Raw genomic sequence first — 20,761 nt, 5'->3', positions numbered from 1 at the left:
GAGACTCGGCATACTTACTTTCTCTGTCAATTAATGGATTTATTTTCAACCAAACCCGAGTTTCTCATTGTTGGAGCAGCAACAGAAAAAACAGATGTTTGGGAAATGTAAACTTTGTTTGTTGAGTTTAAACGAAGCCTGTTTTACAACAAGTCAACAAGGCGTTTCAGCCCGTCGTAGTTTGCTGTATTTTCCTGTTTAGCTGTATGAATGTTTCCTTTTTTCTTTTGACATTTGGTGAGTTTATAGTTTATTTTTATTCATCAAACTGAAAAAGCAAAGAAAGCTCTTGTTGTCGAGCAATGCATCCTGGTACATGTTGGCCTTCATTTCTTTAGAAAACATACTAAATATAAACGTATAGTTCTGACAGTTCATTAACTCCTGTGTTTCTACCTGTCATACATCAGCGAGATGTTAATTCAACCTTCTACAGTTCAATTGTTGCAATAACATTATGTGAAATGGAAGTGGGTAACTTCTCTCCCAGATCACCTAAAATGAGTCGATGTGGATGTCGTGTCTTGGACTCACTCGATGAAGTAGACCATGCCGGTCTCGGTGTAGGCCATCTCCCAGTGGAGGGGCAGCGGCTCCAGGCTGTCGTCGCGGGGCAGCGAGCTCCACGTGCGGAAGTCCATGGTGCTGCTGGACTGGGTGTAGCTGGGCACCGCCTTCCTCCACTCGGCCCCCTCTTTGTGCTCTGCAGAGGGGGAGAGAGAGACAGTAAGCCTGCAGGAACACCTCTGCCCTCCTGCTTTCCTGCTGCTGCAGGCGGAGCGGAGGGAGAGCGGACGTCCCTTACATTTGCATGTGATGGTGTGTGTGTTTGCCAAAGGGCTACTTTGCATTTGCATGTGCATATGTGTCCATGTAGATTCCCTGTGGGCTGCAACGACAGAGGCAGGAGTCACATTAGAAAAAGGGACATTTGAGCCCACGGCGGTTTCTGTATGATCACACTGAACTGCTGCCCCATCGCTTATATACCATCGCATAACAACTCATAAGAAGATCCTCTTCAATGAGCAGGAAACACAAAACAAAGGCCCCTCCCGCCCCGGTGCACTTCACACCCTCAGAAGACGGCTATAAAAGGGATGAAACGCGCCTTCTTTTCATCCCCGTCTGTTTCATGTGGAGCTGACCTCCTGGTGCAACGGCGCATCTCCTCAACATCGCCTGCATGTTCAGATACAGCGATCGTCTTATCTGCAGCTTCTTTGTCTTTTTTTCACAACGCACACGTGAATGCACATGTTTGAAGAGCCATGCAAACACTGCAGGGCAGAGGTCACCAGGTTCATAGCAGGGCTGAGGGCCCACTCGACAAGTCAGGAGTTTAAAAGACTCACATTTTCCATCAACCTCGTTTTTTTTGTTTTTCATCCGACCGTAACTCTGCCCATCTACGGCCGGTCCAATCTGCTCTGCAGTCGTTTGTGACGGACTTTTCTTTCCATAAAAAGAGCTCCTGGATGTCTGGGCATCGTCGCTCTGTTTGATTTCAATACATCAGAGCGGTTGGCCAAACAGACTTTTTGGGGGGATTTTGTGTGAATCCTTTGCACAGCTGAGCAAGCAAGCGGTTTGAGCCGTGACTGTCAAAACAATGTTCCAGCCTGGATTTGCCTCCGTGTTATTCCCCCTGATTCCCTCCCCTCCCTCCAGGTATGATGCACACGATGTAACCCATTTCCATCCTCGTGAGAGTGGAGGAGTCGTCCCGATGATCACGTGAGACTTTGTCGAGACGACCTGCGACGCATCAGAAGGAAACAATCGGAGGATTTGTCAACAAACAAACTGCTGTCACTTTGGAAACAGCATGTCAGCCGTGTTTAGTCACTAAATCTGGCTCAGAAAGCAGAAGAGTATTAAAAACAAGGTTTCATTTCTCATCCATGACGATATTCTTGTGGTTTATGTGCTCAGGTTTTGAGATATAACTATTGACAGGGGGGTCGGTTGATTATCCACCAAACAACTGCGATTATAACAATTGAGAAAAGTTTAAAAAGAAATCCAATAACCATCTCTAGTTCCCAGAGTCTAATATATCCACATGTCCAAATTGAGAAAAAGGATGAGAGCCACTGGATTGGATCGTTATTAAAGCGACTGTCCTCGGGTCCCTTTTCTTTATTTGGAAACTCATTTATGCACAAGGGGGCTTCAGGAAAGGTTTTCTATGGTTCCAAAATCCTGCTGATAGATTTTGGTGGCGGAACAAAATGTCAGGGACATAAAAAATGGTATCTGCCTCGCTAGATATCAGGGGTACGTTTCAGTCATAGTCAACAGGAGTACAGCAGAAAACAAGTGTCCGCTAGTTAGCTGCTAACTCCACCATGCTTTCATGCTACACAGGTTGACCGCTCATGGGGCGTTAGCAATGTGTGTTTTCTTACTCTTACCCTCCTGTAAGCAGTTTTCAGTTCATTGGGAAAATGCAGCACTGCAATGGTCACCATGGCAACAGTGTATATGAATATCGCAGCAGTTTCTATCAGGTTTTGTAATTTTAGGTGAACATTTTTGCAGGTCTAATCATTGCAGCCTCATTTTAGTTCTTAGTTACATTTTACTGTCAAACAAAAAACGAATTTACCTGAAACCTAATTAGGAATTTAAACAAAATCACATCCGAAATAGAATATGATCGGGACGAGAGCTTGAGAGTGACGACCGAGCTGCTGGGGTGCACAGCAGCACGGCGGCATCAAACACCCGTCAACCGGTACACAAGCTGCACCGAGCCAAAGCCTTCACGTCTTTCACGGAGACTGGCGGTGACGGTTCCACCGAGCACGGCAGGATGCCCCGTTATTCAACATGACGTTTTCCTGCTTTGACGTTTTACTGACCGGGCAGGCCGTTGACCAGCGGTGGCCTCTCGTCATCATCTTCCTCCTCGGGCACCGCGCTATCCTTCCTGTCCATCTTGCTGACCGAGGTGGTGCGCTTCCTGGCGACCTCGCCGCCGTAGTCTTCGTCAAACAGCACTTGATCCACCAGGTCGGGCTGCACCAGGTTGGGCTCCGCCGGCGGCTTCGGGGTCCCGTAGTAGTTACCTGGAGGAGTTAGAGAATGATGAGAAAGAATAATCCTATCGGCAAACAGATAAGGAGCCACAGAAACATGCAACGCCATATTAGGGCCATCGTAGATAAAAAAGAAGAAGAAAAGCAACAGAGCGAGAGAGGTCGGCTATATTCCGAGAAAGAAATTAGCAAATTTACGAAAACATTAACGAGGTTATAAAGTCCCAAATTTATGAAAAAAAACAAAAACAAATTATAAATTACAAAGAAATTATAAAGTCGCAAATTCACGGGAAAAAAGTCCCAAATTTACGAGAAAAAAGTCCCAAATTTACAAGATTATAAAGTCGCAGATTTAGGTTTACATACAGGTGTTTGTCATGAGAATTGTTTCGATGTAAGCCTACTAGAACATGTTGATCGTGTACATGTAGCTAATATAAACAAGTCTAATGCTTTACTATACCAAACCCAACCCAGTTGCTATGACAACAAGTGAAAACTACCGCTAGCTTATTAGCCCAATCGCCCGATCAATAAACACCATATAGATAAAATCAACAATCACCATCCATCACCCAAAGGACCTTATAACAAAGCGTTGTTCACAAGTTAGAAAAATAAATGCGTAGATCCTTGGGAAGTTACGCTAGCATAAATGTCGGTTGTTAGCATCGTCATTTACTGGACATAACACTGTAGAAGAAAATGTGTTACCTTACAATTCTTATTTGTATCTCATATAATGTTCCTTTCTCTCTAAACATCAAATGTCCTGCTGAGCTGTTTTTCTATTGTGTCTAACCTTGCCGTCTTGATGAAAAGACTCTTTGATCATTCCCTCTTCTCCATAACATTTGTCTCAAATACATTGATCAAGGCCCGATGAGTGACCCCTGTAGTGACATCGTCTATCTCTCTCGAGAACAGTCACACCTTGTAGATATGAACAGATGTCTCTTCCTCTGCAGAGAGACATGTGTTGATTCAATGCAAATCCACTCATGACGCCTTCCCTTTTGTTCTCCCGAATGTTCTGCATAAATCCACCTCGGCCAGGCCATTCGAGAGACTGGATCTTCATGGATACACTGTGATTAAACCTCATTTGAACCAGCCACAGAATTGGACCTGAAGAGTTTTTCTTCAACAACACTAACGTTAAAAATTTGACAAAAACAGCAATAGGGAATATAACACACACAGGCATCATACGCAGCAGGTGAGTTATTTTTTTCTTGTAAATACATGACTTTATAAACTCGTACATTTTGTGACTTTTTTCTCGTAAATTAGCTACTTTTTTTGTTTTACCTAATGGCCCTAATACGGCATCGTAGAAAAAAGGCGGCGACATTTCAGAGCAACACGGAAGAAATAGTACAATATGCATGCATGTCATGTGAAGGAAGCAGGTCTAAAATGTCACACGACAGCACCCAACGTTTACTATTTACGAGTTCCTGAGGTCTTCTTCTTCCTCTGCGTGACATTTCACGTCCTGCGAACCCGTCTGCTTCGTTCTCGCTCGCCGCACCGCAGCGCCGTCATGACTCGTCTAACGTAAAATCACTTCACTGAAGTTTGCCAGCAACTAATTACACTGATCATTGAATACAGCAATTATCTATCTTGCAGCTTGCTCTTTTCCTCCTAATGAAGAAAAACCTTGTGTTATGGATCATAAATATTCAGTGGTGCTCTGTAAAGGGGGGGAGGGGGGGGGGGGGGTAGAGTACAAAACTTTGTTAAATGATTTGCTCGTTTAGCTCATGGGGCGATCCGTCTCCGTACGGCTGCTGAGCCGAGTGTGCGAAGCTCAATCCAGACAGTGGAATAAGTAATTATTCAACCTCCATTAGGATTATAAATAATGTGCACGCTAATTTACATCCCCGCCATTAATTACAATTATTTGTTTGCTAAATGCTGCTTTGTCAGATGTCTCCACGCGATAATATCTGGGCTTTTTCTTTTCTTTTTTTTTTTTGCAATTCATTTGCGAGGTCGAATATTTACACGATCACATAAGATTGAGTCTGCTCGGCTAAATGAAGATTTTATAATTAGATGAATTAAAGGAATAAGGAGAGATACCGCTGGGGAAATAGGGATTCTCAGCAATTTAATTAGCCTCTGTAAAAAAGAAAATGTGATTTTTCAGTTGGACCATGAACCTTTTTGATGTACTTAAGCGTGAACATGATGAATACAGTGAGAGCAACATTTTTTTTATCAACTCTGGATCTTTTTATAGCTCGCTACAAAAGGAGGAGGGGGGGGGGAGGGGGGTGACAACGAGGGAGCGTGCCAGGAAGAACGAAGGCCTCTGAGGAACACATCACAGCAGCTTTACGGTCTCCATACAGTAGATAAGTGAGTAGCGGGGCCTTCATCTCCTCCAGGCGTGCCAACCGCCACAATACAGGCGGACTGGGTTAATGCAGCTCCTCTTCCTCAAAGCCCCCCCCCCCTCCTCCCATCACTGTTTACTAACTGACACTCATCCGCATTTGTCAAAGATGGCTTCATTAACAGGGGTGGCGGTGGCGATGGCAAGGAGAGATGGGGGTCTGCTGGCTAGCCCCCCCCCCCCCCCGCCCGTCTGCCCACCGCACGCTGACATTCATCAGCCAGACGATGTGATTAATTAACAAACATGTCTCCTGGTGATAAACGCGGCGTCGCGGATACAGAGGTGTGTGAAAGGCGGCGGCGACGCCTCGTAAGCTGACGAGCAGGAGGGGGGGGGGGGGGGGGGTTGATGAGCCGGGAGGGAAGAGCTCCAGAATCTTTTCAACGTGCGTGCAAAGCAATTTCATGGTGTTGGCATCAGCAACCTGTAATATTATATATATTTATAATAAAAAAATACTCCTGTTGTCAAGGGCACTATGCATAAAGCTGCACAAGGTCACGAGCGTACTTTCATCTTCTCCGAGATCATAAACCGACAGCTTGCAGAGTCCCAGAGCAACACCGGCGTTAGCATCGCTGCTAAACGCAGAGTTCTGCACTCCCAGGTCTGTTACTCAGTAGCACAACGGGATCCCTCTCTCAGCTCCGTTTGTTTGTTTTTTTCCACAGTGGCCCTCGTCGTTGTAGAGATTTGTGAGCTTTTACCAGAGGAAAAAGGAAAAACCTCTCTTTCTATGGGCTTAATTTGGTTTTCCTGGCAGCTGTCCCTCCAGTCTTGCACTTCGCTGCACTTAACCATTAATTTCCCCGTCCGGCTGCTTCTGCTCTGAGAGAGGGCGACCCGACCTGAACCTGAGAGCCTCCGACATCGAGGAGGGACCAGCTCTCGGCGGCCCGGGTGCAGATGGTGGACGTGTCGAGACCCGGGACCCTGGATCGGTATACCGGACCCCTCGCCACGAAGCCTGAAGCCTGAACCTTAAACTTGGTAACTGACGAGCCATTTTATTAACGAGGGTCACGAACGGCCAGGTTGATAAAGAGTCGAGGGCAGAGGGCGTAGAAGTTGAAATTATGTGTTAAAATGTGTTAAATGACTCCCATAAAATATTCTCAAGGCGGAAAGGAGAAAAAAAAAACTCATTATACATGAACCATAAATATAACGAGCATTCAGGCAAGTCATTGGGGACTATTAGTGAGACCATTATGATTAGCTAAGAATCCCATCAGCCTAGTACCTTGAGTGCGACTCACTCACTGCTCACTCACTAAAATGAAGGTAATTCACGAGCTCGTCTCAGGAGGAACGCAACCATGTGACCTATTAGACGAGGCCACAACCTTGTTAGTCCTCGTCTTTGCGAAGAAAAAGGGAGTTAAATTCCTGTTTGAGTGCCATTTAGACTGGGTTTTGGAGGAGGGGGGGGGGATGGAAGTCACTATCAGAGTGTTTAGTTCTCTCTCAGGGATCGAATACTCAAAACCTTCCAACTTCTGAGAAGTTAATCCACACATCTGCACGCAGCCAAGGCAATCCCTGCCTACGCCGCCAACGCTGGTTTTCCCATCGGGAGCAAGCCTCTATTATCATCTCTCTCTCTCTCCTATTTGCTCGTCCCCCCCCCCTACCCACGGTCAAGCCCTCTGTGAAGGTGTAAATCCCACCTGGCTTCAGCTCACAGATGAAGGACGGCTCGTGGGCAACTTGGCAGCTCCTGAAAGCTGATCTCCCGAGTTCTTTGATGATCTACCCCGACACCAGGAAATGCTGGGATTTGATGCGTGGTCGTGCACGGGGAGGGGGGATGTGTTCAAGGACAAGCAGGACTCTTGCACCATATCATGCGAATCAGAGACTCTCAGGAGAAAAAATTCCAATATGCACTTCACCGTGCGTGAATTGCAAACTTCTGCAAACACACTCGTCCACACACAGCCGGAGGAAGCTCCTCTCACACTTAAGGCGCTTTCTCACCAGATGAGGGTTTTGACTTTATCTTTTAATTCTCCCATCCGTACAGGAAGCACGAGACGGCGGCTGAATGGGGAACTAAGTGAATGGCGCGGGGAGACGGGTACCAATCACGCGACCCGAGGTTCGAGTTTTAGAGAAATCCTCTCCTTCACCATTTCCACGGCAGCCGTGGATTTACGGCGAGAGAGAATGAGCTTAAAGAGAGGGGGAAGATTATCATGTTATTGCTATAATCATCCGGCAATGTGAGAGAAATCCTCGACTCCCAATCCCCCTCGGTGACACAAATACGCCGCGACCGCCAGACTTTCGGAGACCTTTTCGATGCTTCATTGTGGCAGAAGTCGTCAGCGATGGTAAACACCTTTTATTCCAGCTGAACTTCCCTCCCTTGTGTAAACTTGTATCAGAGCAGCTTAAATAAACATATTAAAGCTGTTTTTTAGAGGCATTCAATGGATGCTTGTGACGAGCCGAAGCTCCACCGGTCGTGTCTGCGAGGGAAGAGAGGGAGGAGAAAAGGTCGATCGGGCTGGTGAACATAAGGTCGCCGTCAGCTACAGCGACTCTCATGCTCAGACTCTATTGTGTGAATGTCTGCACGTTGTCAGAGACGTGCCGGCACACATGCACATACACACGAAAGGGTAGAAGATCCGACGAGCTGACGAAGAAAAGGAAAATATCCTTGAATTCCAACACACAGCAGACAAAAAAAGGCCTCCGTTACATAGAAACGGGAGCATACGCTGTTGAATTCACGTGGAGCGGGCGTTCACACATCTCAGAGGACAGAGCGTGAAATGTCTGGTGCTTAAATAATAAATACAAATGCATTTTGGAGTGCTTTAGCTCGTCTGTTGCTGTTCGCGGGCACAAAACCGCTAAAGATCACAAATGCCGTCCTAAAGAGGAATCTGCACCTGCTCACTATCTGCTGATACTGGAAAGTCACACCCGTGTCCTGGTTACAGTATTTCCACTTAGATTTACATTTCAATACGTCATCCGTCAGCAGCCCCCATCCATAACAGAACCGTGGAGTTCATCTGAAGGCCGGCGGGGAATCACTGTCACTTCCAACAAGACTTTAATCACGTTTCACTGATCAATACATTTCGTTCCGCCTGTCACATTTCTCCGAGGCGGACTGTAACTCACAACGAATATCGGGCTTACAGTGGCTCTGTTATGGACGGCTGTCAGTGTGAATGGTATGTATATACACACACACACACACACACACACACACACGGGCAGGTTTTTACGGTCTCATCGACGTGGCGATACCTACCATCGTAGGTCCCGCTCTCCAGCAGGAGTCCGCTCTCCTCCAGGATCCTGAAGTCTCCGACGCTGATGAAGTTGTAGTCCACTCCGGGCACCTCCGTGTCTCGGGGAAGCCGTGTGGTGCCTGGAAACGGAAAAAGACAAAAAGAATAGAAAAATGCATTAAAATGACATGTTTTGACAATGTTTTTTGAGGACTTTGATGTTTTTGCTGCGTGAAAGCCTTGAAAGTGAGCTCTGGTCTTTATCGTACAGAAACTGTACAGAAGGAGTCTGTGATGGTTCTCAGTGATCCGGGTCCTGCTCATCTTTGAAAGCTTTATCGTTGGCAACTGGACTTGCTTTAGGATTTTGAAGACGTTTCTCATCCAAGAGGCTCCTTCAGTTCAGATCAGATAAAACATTCAGAGATGTACATGAGTAGTGGCACCGTGACGTCATCCGTTTGCTCTGGATTGCTGTTTTGAAGCCTCAAGGCGGTCGCCATCTTGTTTTTTTGCAACCAGAAGTGGCACGAGAGTACAACTCAATCAGCAGGTAAGCCCCGCCCCCACCTAAAGCATCCCCTGCTTCCTGGTCTGGTGGACTCTAAATGGACCATAATGTACTAAATGAACATCATGCTGGATTGAAGAAGACTTGAAACTAGAGATTGAGACATAAACTCATGTTTACAATGTTTACTGAGATAATACATCAAGAGAGAAGTAGGACCATTTTCTCATAGACTTCTATACAACCAGAGAGGAGTCGCCCCCTGGTGGTCAGCAGAGAGAAGTAGGACCATTTTCTCATAGACTTCTATACAACCAGAGAGGAGTCGCCCCCTGGTGGCCAGCAGAGAGAAGTAGGACCATTTTCTCATAGACTTCTATACAACCAGAGAGGAGTCGCCCCCTGGTGGCCAGCAGAGAGAAGTAGGACCATTTTCTCATAGACTTCTATACAACCAGAGAGGAGTCGCCCCCTGGTGGCCAGCAGAGAGAAGTAGGACCATTTTCTCATAGACTTCTATACAACCAGAGAGGAGTCGCCCCCTGGTGGCCAGCAGAGAGAAGTAGGACCATTTTCTCATAGACTTCTATACAACCAGAGAGGAGTCGCCCCCTGGTGGCCAGCAGAGAGAAGTAGGACCATTTTCTTATAGACTTCTATACAACCAGAGAGGAGTCTTTATGGTGGCCAGCAGAGAGAAGTAAGACCATTTTCTCATAGACTTCTATACAACCAGAGAGGAGTCTTTATGGTGGCTTTATGAAGAAATGCAAATGTAGAAGTTCCCAGAGGTTCCCACATGTTGTGTTTAAGGACATCCCTCGCTCACGATTCACACGATATCGAGGTTTGAGTGTTTCTGAGATTCATCTCTGCACAAGACTGTGGCGCATTTCTCAAAAAGAGTGGATATGCCCCCCCCCCCCCAAAAAAAAGAAACCACCCCATGAAAGATGGATAATTGATGAGGGCCTGCGGCGGTATTCATTTAATCCTGTGTGAGTAACTGCAGCTACACGTTATTATCGGGAGCTTCTTGATGTATGTACCAGCTACGGCTGAAATATGAAGAAAGCCGAGCCGAGTACATTTTGGATGTGAAATATGGAAGCGATGAGGTTGTGTAACTCTCCTGGAGTGGGACTTTATATATGTGAGGGCAGCGTCAATGCAAATGACACATTTGCTCCCGTGGTGAAGCCACAGTCTGTTTTCAATACTGATGGGAAGTATCAAAATGAATATCCATAAGTGGCAAACGGACCTTAAATGATTATATTAGCATGAGGATTATGTAAACCGTATTCCATGAATAAATAAGTAGCGGTGCTATTATTGCACTCAAGGCTAATGAGGTGGCACGTCACCAAACTTGTCGAAGCCCGTAAAACTGACCTCAGCTGAACGGGAGGCAGGACGCCGCTTATTTACCACGCGGGAGGCTGAACAAAGCGCACAGCATGAACCAATCATCGCTGCCACATTCCACCGCAGTCGCTGTCACGCAAGTGTACCGCGCTGCCCTGTGGTGATGCAGCAGACTCGGCCTGGCGAGACCTCGTCAGGGGTCACGGGGAGGACAGCAGGAATTGAAGGGCGGGAGGAAAACGACCCTCGTCGGCCCACCAGTCGATTCAGACAAGACAGGCGATTTAAAAAAATGTAAAATTAACCTGACTGCAGTGCCAGAGGAGATCAGAGCACAGCGAGGAAGCATGTAGCGGAACGGCGAGGAAGCATGTAGCGGAACGGCGAGGAAGCATTTAGCGGAATGGCGAGGAAGCATTTAGCGGAACGGCAAAGAAGCATGCAGCATGGCTAGGAAGCATGCAGCAGGAAGGTGAGGAAGCATGCAGCATGGTGAGGAAGCATGCAGCAGGAAGGTGAGGAAGCATGCAGCAGGAAGGTGAGGAAGCATGCAGCAGGAAGGTGAGGAAGCGCACAGCATGGTGAGGAAGCATGCAGCAGGAAGGTGAGGAAGCATGCAGCAGGAAGGTGAGGAAGCATGCAGCAGGAAGGTGAGGAAGCGCACAGCATGGTGAGGAAGCATGCAGCAGGAAGGTGAGGAAGCATGCAGCAGAAGGTGAGGAAGCGTGCAGCAGAAAGGTGAGGAAGCGTGCAGCAGGAAGGTGAGGAAGCATGCAGCAGGAAGGTGAGGAAGCGTGCAGCATGGTGAGGAAGCATGCAGCAGGAAGGTGAGGAAGCATCAGCATGGTGAGGAAGCATGCAGCAGGAAGGTGAGGAAGCATCAGCATGGTGAGGAAGCACGCAGCAGGAAGGTGAGGAAGCGTGCAGCAGGAAGGTGAGGAAGCATGCAGCAGGAAGGTGAGGAAGCATGCAGCAGGAAGGTGAGGAAGCGTGCAGCATGGTGAGGAAGCATGCAGCAGGAAGGTGAGGAAGCATCAGCATGGTGAGGAAGCACGCAGCAGGAAGGTGAGGAAGCGTGCAGCATGGTGAGGAAGCATGCAGCAGGAAGGTGAGGAAGCATGCAGCAGGAAGGTGTGGAAGCGTGCAGCATGGTGAGGAAGCATGCAGCAGGAAGGTGAGGAAGCATCAGCATGGTGAGGAAGCATGCAGCAGGAAGGTGAGGAAGCGTGCAGCATGGTGAGGAAGCATGCAGCAGGAAGGTGAGGAAGCATCAGCATGGTGAGGAAGCATGCAGCAGGAAGGTGAGGAAGCATGCAGCATGGTGAGGAAGCACGCAGCATGGTGAGGAAGCATGCAGCAGGAAGGTGAGGAAGCATCAGCATGGTGAGGAAGCATGCAGCATGGTGAGGAAGCATGCAGCAGGAAGGTGAGGAAGCATCAGCATGGTGAGGAAGCATGCAGCAGGAAGGTGAGGAAGCATCAGCATGGTGAGGAAGCACGCAGCAGGAAGGTGAGGACACACAAACTTCACGTGGAGAAGATCGTCTCTGTGAGATCAGAGCAACAAGCAGCAGCTGTGATTGACAGCACTTAAAGGAACCGTCATCTCTCGATGCCTGCATATGTTGCATTTAATTGATGCATTAAAGTACAATTATGATCTGATCCTGTTGAAATATGTCGTAGCTTTCATGACACAGACATCTACAATTAGCGGTGAAGACGCGGCCGCGGCCCGATGGCCTGTTAAGTGACTTTATGCCGGCGATCCCTTTTGTCCCCCCCCCCCCCCCCCCTCCCCCTTTATATCTCCTCACTAATTGGACTGTGACAGCTTCGCCACACAGCCGTGTTTGAAACAGTAGAAGAAGAAGAAACACATCGGAGAGGCTTCCTTCGATATCACGGCACACTTTCAAACGTTGACGTAGACGCTTCTTATTAACACACTTGTTTGCCGGCTTTGGTCAAAAAATGTCCCCCGCAGCCCAATTACTTGAGCCACAGTTATGTACCTGCCAACCCCCCCCCCCCCCCCCCCCCCCAAGCCCATCAACCTCCCCAGATGTCACACCGACACATACCATGAGCCTCACCATCAGTCGCTCACTATAATGAGGGCTCGCCGAGCTTTGAGGGCCGCCTGAAAGCAGCAGAACCATCCTGTCGCATGTTCCCTTTTATATATATATATATGCCTTCAAATAAACTGAAGAAAAAAAAGCGTATGTATGTTGAAAAAAGGAGCAGTCGATACCCCCGCAGCTAATTAAAGCAGACGAGAGACAATACAGCGAGGGCTCTATCAAAGATAACAAAGACTTTCTGTCAGAATACAAAGTTAAACACGGTGTCGCTTAAAAATAGCAGCAGGATCGGTTTGTATCTCGTAGCGCGGGTGAAAGGAAAGCATGTTACACTATTAGGAATATCCAAGATTTTTGGGGGAAATAACCGCTCTTCGTTGCCGGGAGCGAGATCGCGGGATGGATGTCACTTCCGTGTTTCTGAATGTGTGCAGCGCTCACTGATTCATACGTCATATTGCACGTTGTTTGTTTTAAATCTGTGCAAAAAACAACAACAAAAGTGTAAAAAAGCGAGATTCCGATGGTTGCCTGGCAACCAGTGTCGTGACTCACTCTATAGCTCTGCCAAGAAATAGCCTGGCAAACGTTTTATATCTTAGCTTGTTTTTGTGCACAGATTAAATGAATGAGAGATATAATGTGATTGTGTTACCGTTGGACCGTTTATGTTCAGCAAACCGGCTGTTGCTTGAGAATGGTATTCCCTCATCTGACGCCTCGCCATGGAAACAAATAAGCATATTTTCCCCCTTAAAAATGTCAAACTATTCCTTTAATGTCACGGCCGTGTGTTTACTTGCTCTCTGTTTGTCTCTCCTCGACGGAGACAGATTGTCACTTTAGTCGTGCGAGGTCTTGTGCACCGCCGAGACCTAATTTTTCCAAACGTCTGGGCCGAGACGGGAACATCAGAGGTGAGTCAGTCAGAAAAGGGCAGGCCATAAATTAAACATGGTGATTTCGTGCATAGTTTTATGCTGGTACTCTAGAAAAAAAAGAAAAGCTGGCTTGAGGCTTTGCTGTTGAAATGAGGAAGAAATGTGGAAACGAGAGGAAAGAGGATCATTAGAAAAGTTTTGGTCCTTTTTTTTCAGATACTGAGGCGAGCTCTGTCACGTAGCTGACTCAGCGTTTATCGTGTTGTAGAACAGAGAACAGCTAATAACATTTAACAGGAAATAACAAAACGACTTTCACACCAACCGTCTGCCTCTATTCCTGTAGCTTAAAATGAAATATGAATCAATGGAGGAGGAGGGAGGGAGGGAGGAGAAGGAGGGAGAGAAGGAGGGTGGGAGGGAAGGAGGAGAAGAAGGGAAGGAGAGAAGAAGGGAGGGAGGGAGAAAAGGAGGAGAAGAAGGGAAGGAGAGAAGAAGGGAGGGAGGAGAAGGAGGGAGGGAGAGAAGGAGGGAGGGAGAGAAGGAGGAGAAGGAGGGAGAGAAGGAGGGTGGGAGGGAAGGAGGAGAAGGAGGGTGGGAGGGAGAAAAGGAGGAGGAGGAGGGAAGGAGGAGAAGGAGGGAAGAAGGAGAAGGAGGGAGGGAGAGAAGGAGGAGAAGGAGGGAGGGAGAGAAGGAAGAGAAGGAGGATTGATTGTATGTAAATCTATGAGAAAATTAGCATTTTTTCAGTTAGTAAATGATGGGTGTGGTTGGGGGCGTGGCTACCTTGTGATTGACAGGTCGCTACCTGGTCTGTGTTATTGTCAGCTTTAACCCTTTCATCGCAAGTTTTCAGTTCATGAAATTTTGTCTTGTGTCTCTTAGCTCCATTTAATCAGCCAATGGGAGACGAGGAGCTCCTCTCCTAAAAATGGTTGCAACAAAGCAGGCACCAATCAGAGCCAGCATGTCTGTCCATGTGTGTGTGTGTGTGTGTGTGTGTACAAGGAGAGTTTATGCGAGTTCAAACTCTTTCTGCCCATCTCTGATCTCAGCGGGGAGTCGAGGGGCCGAGCGTGACTGAGCTCCACTTAGAGGAACCCTCCCCCCGTTGTCCTCTCCAGAGCTCCTTGAGACCCCTCCTCCCCCTCCTCCCCCTCCTCCCCCCTCCTCCCCAAGCATTTTCTGCAAGAGCCCAAATGAGCCGGAGCCGAGGCTCGGCCACGGAGAGACTCTGGGATTTTTACCACACCGACACTAAAGAGTGTCTTTGTCTCCCGTCCCTCCATCACAGAGCACTGCTCGACGACGGCCGTCTGTCTCTCTATGAGTACTTCCATGTGAACGTTTCCTGTTTCATAACTGGCCTAAAAGTAGAAACTAATACTCTGGTTATGTGTGGCGGCTCAGCAGAGCTGACCCCGCGGTGTCGGTGGCTCAGCTGCAGCTGTATCAGAGCGGAGCATGGCGGCTGGCTGCTAGTTAAGTGAAGTGGACCGTTGGCAGGGCGACACAAGCTGCCTCTTGCTAATCCCCCCCTCCCTGATTGTCTGTCGCACACATTTTGGCGATAAATCCAGCCCTGAGATATTCACATTTATCATACATTTTTTATTGTAATGTTGTGCCTCAAGCTGCCTTGTACAACGTCCAAAATATCGATTTCCCCACAATGACAAAATATTTTTCTCAAGTTTCTGTGCCAGACAGACACAGTGTATATTATTTTTATTTCTATGAATGTCATGTCATCATAAGCACATTTATAACACATTAAAATGCATTTATAAGGCTTAATAAAAGTCGTTATACATGCATGAAACCTTTTTAACAAGGTTAATAAAGAACTCCCTACCTACCTACCTAACTCCTACCTACCTTCTTCCTTACATACCTACCTTTCTACCTACCTTTCTACTTACCTAACTACCTACCTACGTACCTACCAACCTACCTACCAACCTACCTACCTACCTACCTAGATACCTACCTACCTACCTACCTACCTACCTACCTACCTACCTACCTACCTACCTACCTACCTACCTATCTACCTGCCTACCTTTCTACCTACCAACCTACCTACCTGCCTACCTAGATACCTACCTACCTACCTAGATACCTACCTACCTACCTAGATACCTACCTACCTACCTATCTACCTGCCTACCTTTCTACCTACCAACCTACCTACCTACCTACCTACCTAGATACCTACCTACCTATCTACCTACCTACCTACCTAGATACCTACCTACCTACCTACTTACCTACCTACCTACCTAGATACCTACCTACCTGCCTACCTACCTGCCTACCTACCTACCCACCTACCTACCTAGATACCTACCTACCTAGATACCTACTTACCTACCTAGATACCTACCTACCTACCTAGATACCTACCTACCTACCTAAATACCTACCTAACTCCTAGCTACCTTCTTACTTACATACCTACCTTTCTACCTACCTTTCTACGTACCAACCTACCTACCTACCTAGATACCTACCTACCTATCTACCTGCCTACCTAGATACCTACCTACCTGCCTACCTACCTGCCTACCTACCTACCCACCTACCTACCTAGATACCTACCTACCTAGATACCTACTTACCTACCTAGATACCTACTTACCTACCTAGATACCTACCTACCTGCCTACCTACCTGCCTACCTACCTACCCACCTACCTACCTAGATACCTACCTACCTAGATACCTACTTACCTACCTAGATACCTACTTACCTACCTAGATACCTACCTACCTACCTACCTATTGCATCTGTATTGTTCACTGAATAATAATTTTGACACTTGACATGTAACCAAGAGTATGAGGCGAGCTTCAAACAGGAAGAAAAGCCGAGCCTTTCTTTCAGAGGCGGGCGGGGTAATTGAAAGTGAGAGAGTGAAGGATGGGGAGACTGGAAGCGAGTAAGTGAATGATGGAGGTGCCGTCGCTGTGCGAGTCCCGGTCACTCGCTCATTACGACAGTAATTCAAGCCGGGGATTAGAGACTCAGACTCCTCACGCCGCGTTGCCCACTGGCTGCTGCTGATGAATAGCGGTCGCCGGGTCGTAAAAAAAAAACACCGCCACTATTGTACATGAAAAAAAAAGAATGAAAGGCATTGCGGTGGAAGTTAATGTTGGGGAGTGTGGACGTGGGCGACAGAGAGCAGGGCAACTGGTTGGAGTTGTCTTTCCTCTTGTGTAACTGACCTGAGGTCTGAACCATTCTACCAGGAAAACACGCGTTTTAGGGCCACTGTAGGAATAAAAGGAAAAACGGAGCCGAGAGAGGGGGACAATATTCTGGGAAAACAAGGTTGCAAATTTGCAACTTTATAAAGTAGTAAATTTGTGAGTTTATAAAGTAGCAGATTTACATTTATTACGATGGCATCAATGCTAGCTAACTTACCATGAATGTATGTATTTATTTTTTGGTTGTTTACCGTTGCTATGACAACAAGTGAAAGTTACCAAGCAACTTGTTTACGTTGTCTTTGACAAGTGAAAGCTACCGCTAGCATCTTAGCCCAACCGTCCCGATCAATAAACAAACCATAAGATGACAGTTTGTCCTCATATGAATAAAAGCAACAATAAGCATCAACATCATCACCCTAAGGACCTTAACGAGGCGTTGTCACACGTTGGGATGTATTAATTATGAAAATAAATACGTACATTCATGGGACGTTAGCGACCATAAATGTCGGTTGTTAGCATCGTAATAAACTCGCAAATGTGCCACTTTTATATAAATATTGCCCCCCTCTCTGCTACGTTTAAAAAAAAAATTAAAAAATCTACATTGGCCCTGATACACCGTGCACATGACTGATCGGTAGCTGAAATAAAGGGTAATAAGGAAGGCGCCATTCGAAGATGAAAATAATATTGTAAAAAAAATGAAAGAAATTAAATATAAATGACTTCTAAAAAAAAAAGTTCACACTTCTGCATCCAAGACGGAGATCGACTTCAGGGCCTCGGGGAGCCGGAGAGGCGAGATGCTGCCTGTTTGTGACAGAGCTGCTGCTGCCGTCGCCCCGGGAGACGCCACTCTACCAACCAAAAAAAAAAAAAAAAAACCTTGACTACACTGAATAACACCGCTCCTCTGAGCAGAGCCGGTCTTCCGACGGGACGCGGGAAATATTTAGGCCAAGCTATCCGTGTGAACATCATCACAGTTTCAGGATTACAGTCACGTCTGCCGTGTGATGCAATTTCACTCCCACACGTCATCTGTGTAATATCTCTTTAAACATCAGCAGGAGGATGAACTCAGCTCGTTGTTCAGCCCCGGCGAATGAAGGGAATATAAATAACCTAGCCCTTTTTTAAGCTGATAATCATCTTTGCTGCCACTGTAATTTACACTCCATTAATACACAGGCAGATGCTGTTTAATTGGTGGGGAGTATATCTGGGAAAATTACATTTGGAGGCATTTCCATTAGTTGTGGCAAATAAGTTGCATTTCTGCAACACACACACACACACACACAAACACACACACAGTAATTAATTCCCCACCTTTACTGTATTAACAGCCGTTTCACTCAAATTTTGGTAATTTTCATGCTTTTCATTTAGAAGATTATCATATTGAAGCCCTTAAAATAAATCTGAGCCAAGAAAAAAAAATACAGGTTTTTTTTCCTGAGCTCCTGGAAAGCGAAACATTAAACAGGTAAACAAGCAAATTATATTATACACACTATTTATCCACTCTAAATACATTTTATGCAGATATTTATGCAGATGTTAAACAGACTATTAGAGCTGTTTTGCAACATTAATATCAGATTTAAAAATACATATTGCAATGAATTAAGTATGAATTACAGTTGCTCTGAAGACGGTCCTTCGAGGTGCTTCTTGGCAGAGTTGACCTTTTTTTTTTTTTTTTTTTTTTAAGAACTCCACAACTTATTCCAGCAACAGAATAATAAAAGTCTGTGATCCGCCAGAAAGCAGAGCAAAAAACACAGTTTGTTTATGGAAAGAATATGGCTTTGAGCAATGTGATGATATGGCACAGAAGTAAATAAGTTCCATGGGGGTTAGAGAGATGTCCTTGGTGGTTGCCATGGTGATGTGTGTGTGTGTGTGTGAGAGCTGTGCGAGGATGCAGCGAGCAGCTGTGTGTGTTTGTAGTGTAATAGACAGGGAACACTGGTGGGATGGGTTTGGAGCTACGTGACGCATATAGAAGGTTCTGGTTGTTCCCATGAGGTTCTTCATATTAAATAAAAACACTGAGAAGTAATAATAATACTACTAATAATAATAATGCATTCAGGTTTGCATCTGGAGAGTGTGAAGTGAGAAGTGAAGCGTACTTACAGGGGATGGTGCGCAGGTAGAGGTTGTCCCGTATGATCTGCTGCAGCTTGTGGTCCAGCGAGCCCTTCTGGAACTGCAGACTGAGGTAGTGACGCAGGTCCGTGTTCAATACTTTACCTGCAAGAAAACCAGAAGCAGAGAAGCAGAGAGGGTCAATAACAAGACACGGGGGTCGTGTCTAAAAAGGAAATCCATCCAAGTGACATGCAGTCTCACACACCTGGTCGATACCACGGACAACAAACTGTTTCTCTACCTGACAAAGCGCTTAGCCTTTAAGAGCATGAATGTTTAATATTCACAGATATAGATTCTGCTCTGAGGGATTTGATTTTATTCCCCGAGGGCACTGCAAGCGATTTTAATATGACAACACAAAATTAAGCCACATGTTGTACGGGTTCATTAAAGCAGGGATGTACCAATACCGAGACCAGCATCGGTCCGATACCAAGACCAGCATCGGTCCGATACCGAGACCAGCATCGGTCCGATACCGAGACCAGCATCGGTCCGATACCGAGATCAGCATCGGTCCGATACCATACTCATGTACTCATGTTCTCATACAACTCCGATACCAACAGGATACCACTCAATTAACCTCTTCATCCGTTGAGCCTCATAAGCCGCCCGGCTGCAACAATAAGGTGGACTGACCTTCAAGGTAAAAGGTCAGTCCACCTTATTGTTGCTGGTCCACCTTCAATTAAGGCGGAATAAAACAGTAAAAGTAAAAAACACCCCTTTCAAAGAGCAATGAACTTTTTAGGTATTTAGAATATTCCAACATTGGAATTGAAATGTGAAAAAAAGTCATAAAATATCCTAATTAAGAATAATAAAATAAATACAATATTGAGATCAACCCATTTTTTTGTTATTATTTAAGTTATTAAGGTGGAAATGTCCATATATCATACGAATACATAATTATCGCAATATGCCATATACAGGTGTAAATACAGGTGTATATACATATATATACAGAATTATACATGCAGTATTTGTTTGTGAGTACAGCAGGTATGACCAACTGTTCAGTCTATCTGAGAGCTTAAATCCTTGTTGATTCACCTTTTAATTCCAGTTTGATCACTGAGGGGAGATTTCCGTGGGGGATCAAAGGTTAAACAGATTTTTCTAAACTCTGATCCCTTCTGTTAAATCCACTTCAATCATTAAGGGTAAATGGAGATTTAGGTGGGGAGAGAGAGGGATATTTGGCCTAGAAACACTTCAAAATGAGCTGTGGAAAAGCTGTACGAGGCTGCTCCTCTGATCATTCCTGCACACTGAGTGAAGACGGCTTGTTAAAAATACCGAGAACAAACCGGACTGAGATCAAGTCTTCGTCGTCATCGCCGTCTTTGTTCATCTGACTCAAAAAAAATCTTCTAAGTGACAAGACGATGGGTGCCGACGCGCTCTCGACTGCCTTTACAGTTTTCCAACGAGCCTGAATCACACAAAAAAAAAACATTCACAAAAAGATGCGCAATGCTGCAACCTCGCAAAGTGAGGCGGGGAGAGAAAAAAAAAAGATGTCGCCTTTGCTCTCAGAAACCTTTGTAAAAAAACTAAAAACAAAGCGAGTTCATGCAAAGTTTGGAGGCAGAGGATGACTTTCAGAGTCGTCATTGCAATAAAAAAAAAAAAAGAAGAAAAGTTTTTCTCTGAGAGAACATGATGAGGAGTTTGGAAAACAGGAAGAGATGTTCGGCGTCTGCCCCGAGCTTCAGCGTGAGCCTCATCTCTTGACAGACGGGGGAGGAGGGGGGGAGGCTTTGAAATCAGCTTTTTTACTCCCCCCCCACCTCCCATTTCTCT

At 46.1% G+C, this 20,761-nt stretch overlaps 1 protein-coding gene across 2 annotated transcripts in view; it reads right to left on the bottom strand.

Moving 5' to 3' along the window:
- The window catches only part of magi3b (membrane associated guanylate kinase, WW and PDZ domain containing 3b), a 118,764-nt gene that overhangs the window by 22,930 nt on the left and 75,073 nt on the right, over nucleotides 1-20,761 (bottom strand). For both annotated transcript variants that reach the window (XM_084033245.1, XM_084033246.1), the window contains exons 2-5: nucleotides 18,932-19,048; nucleotides 8,735-8,854; nucleotides 2,868-3,074; nucleotides 535-703 (exon numbers count right to left, since the gene is read on the bottom strand). In XM_084033245.1, the coding sequence (XP_083889371.1) occupies nucleotides 535-703; nucleotides 2,868-3,074; nucleotides 8,735-8,854; nucleotides 18,932-19,048 (613 nt within the window). The remainder of the gene's footprint in view (nucleotides 1-534; nucleotides 704-2,867; nucleotides 3,075-8,734; nucleotides 8,855-18,931; nucleotides 19,049-20,761) is intronic.

Source organism: Eutrigla gurnardus (genome assembly GCF_963514095.1).
Source record: "Eutrigla gurnardus genome assembly, chromosome: 2".
Lineage (NCBI taxonomy): Eukaryota > Metazoa > Chordata > Actinopteri > Perciformes > Triglidae > Eutrigla > Eutrigla gurnardus.
This window is presented reverse-complemented; position numbering and strand designations above follow the sequence as displayed.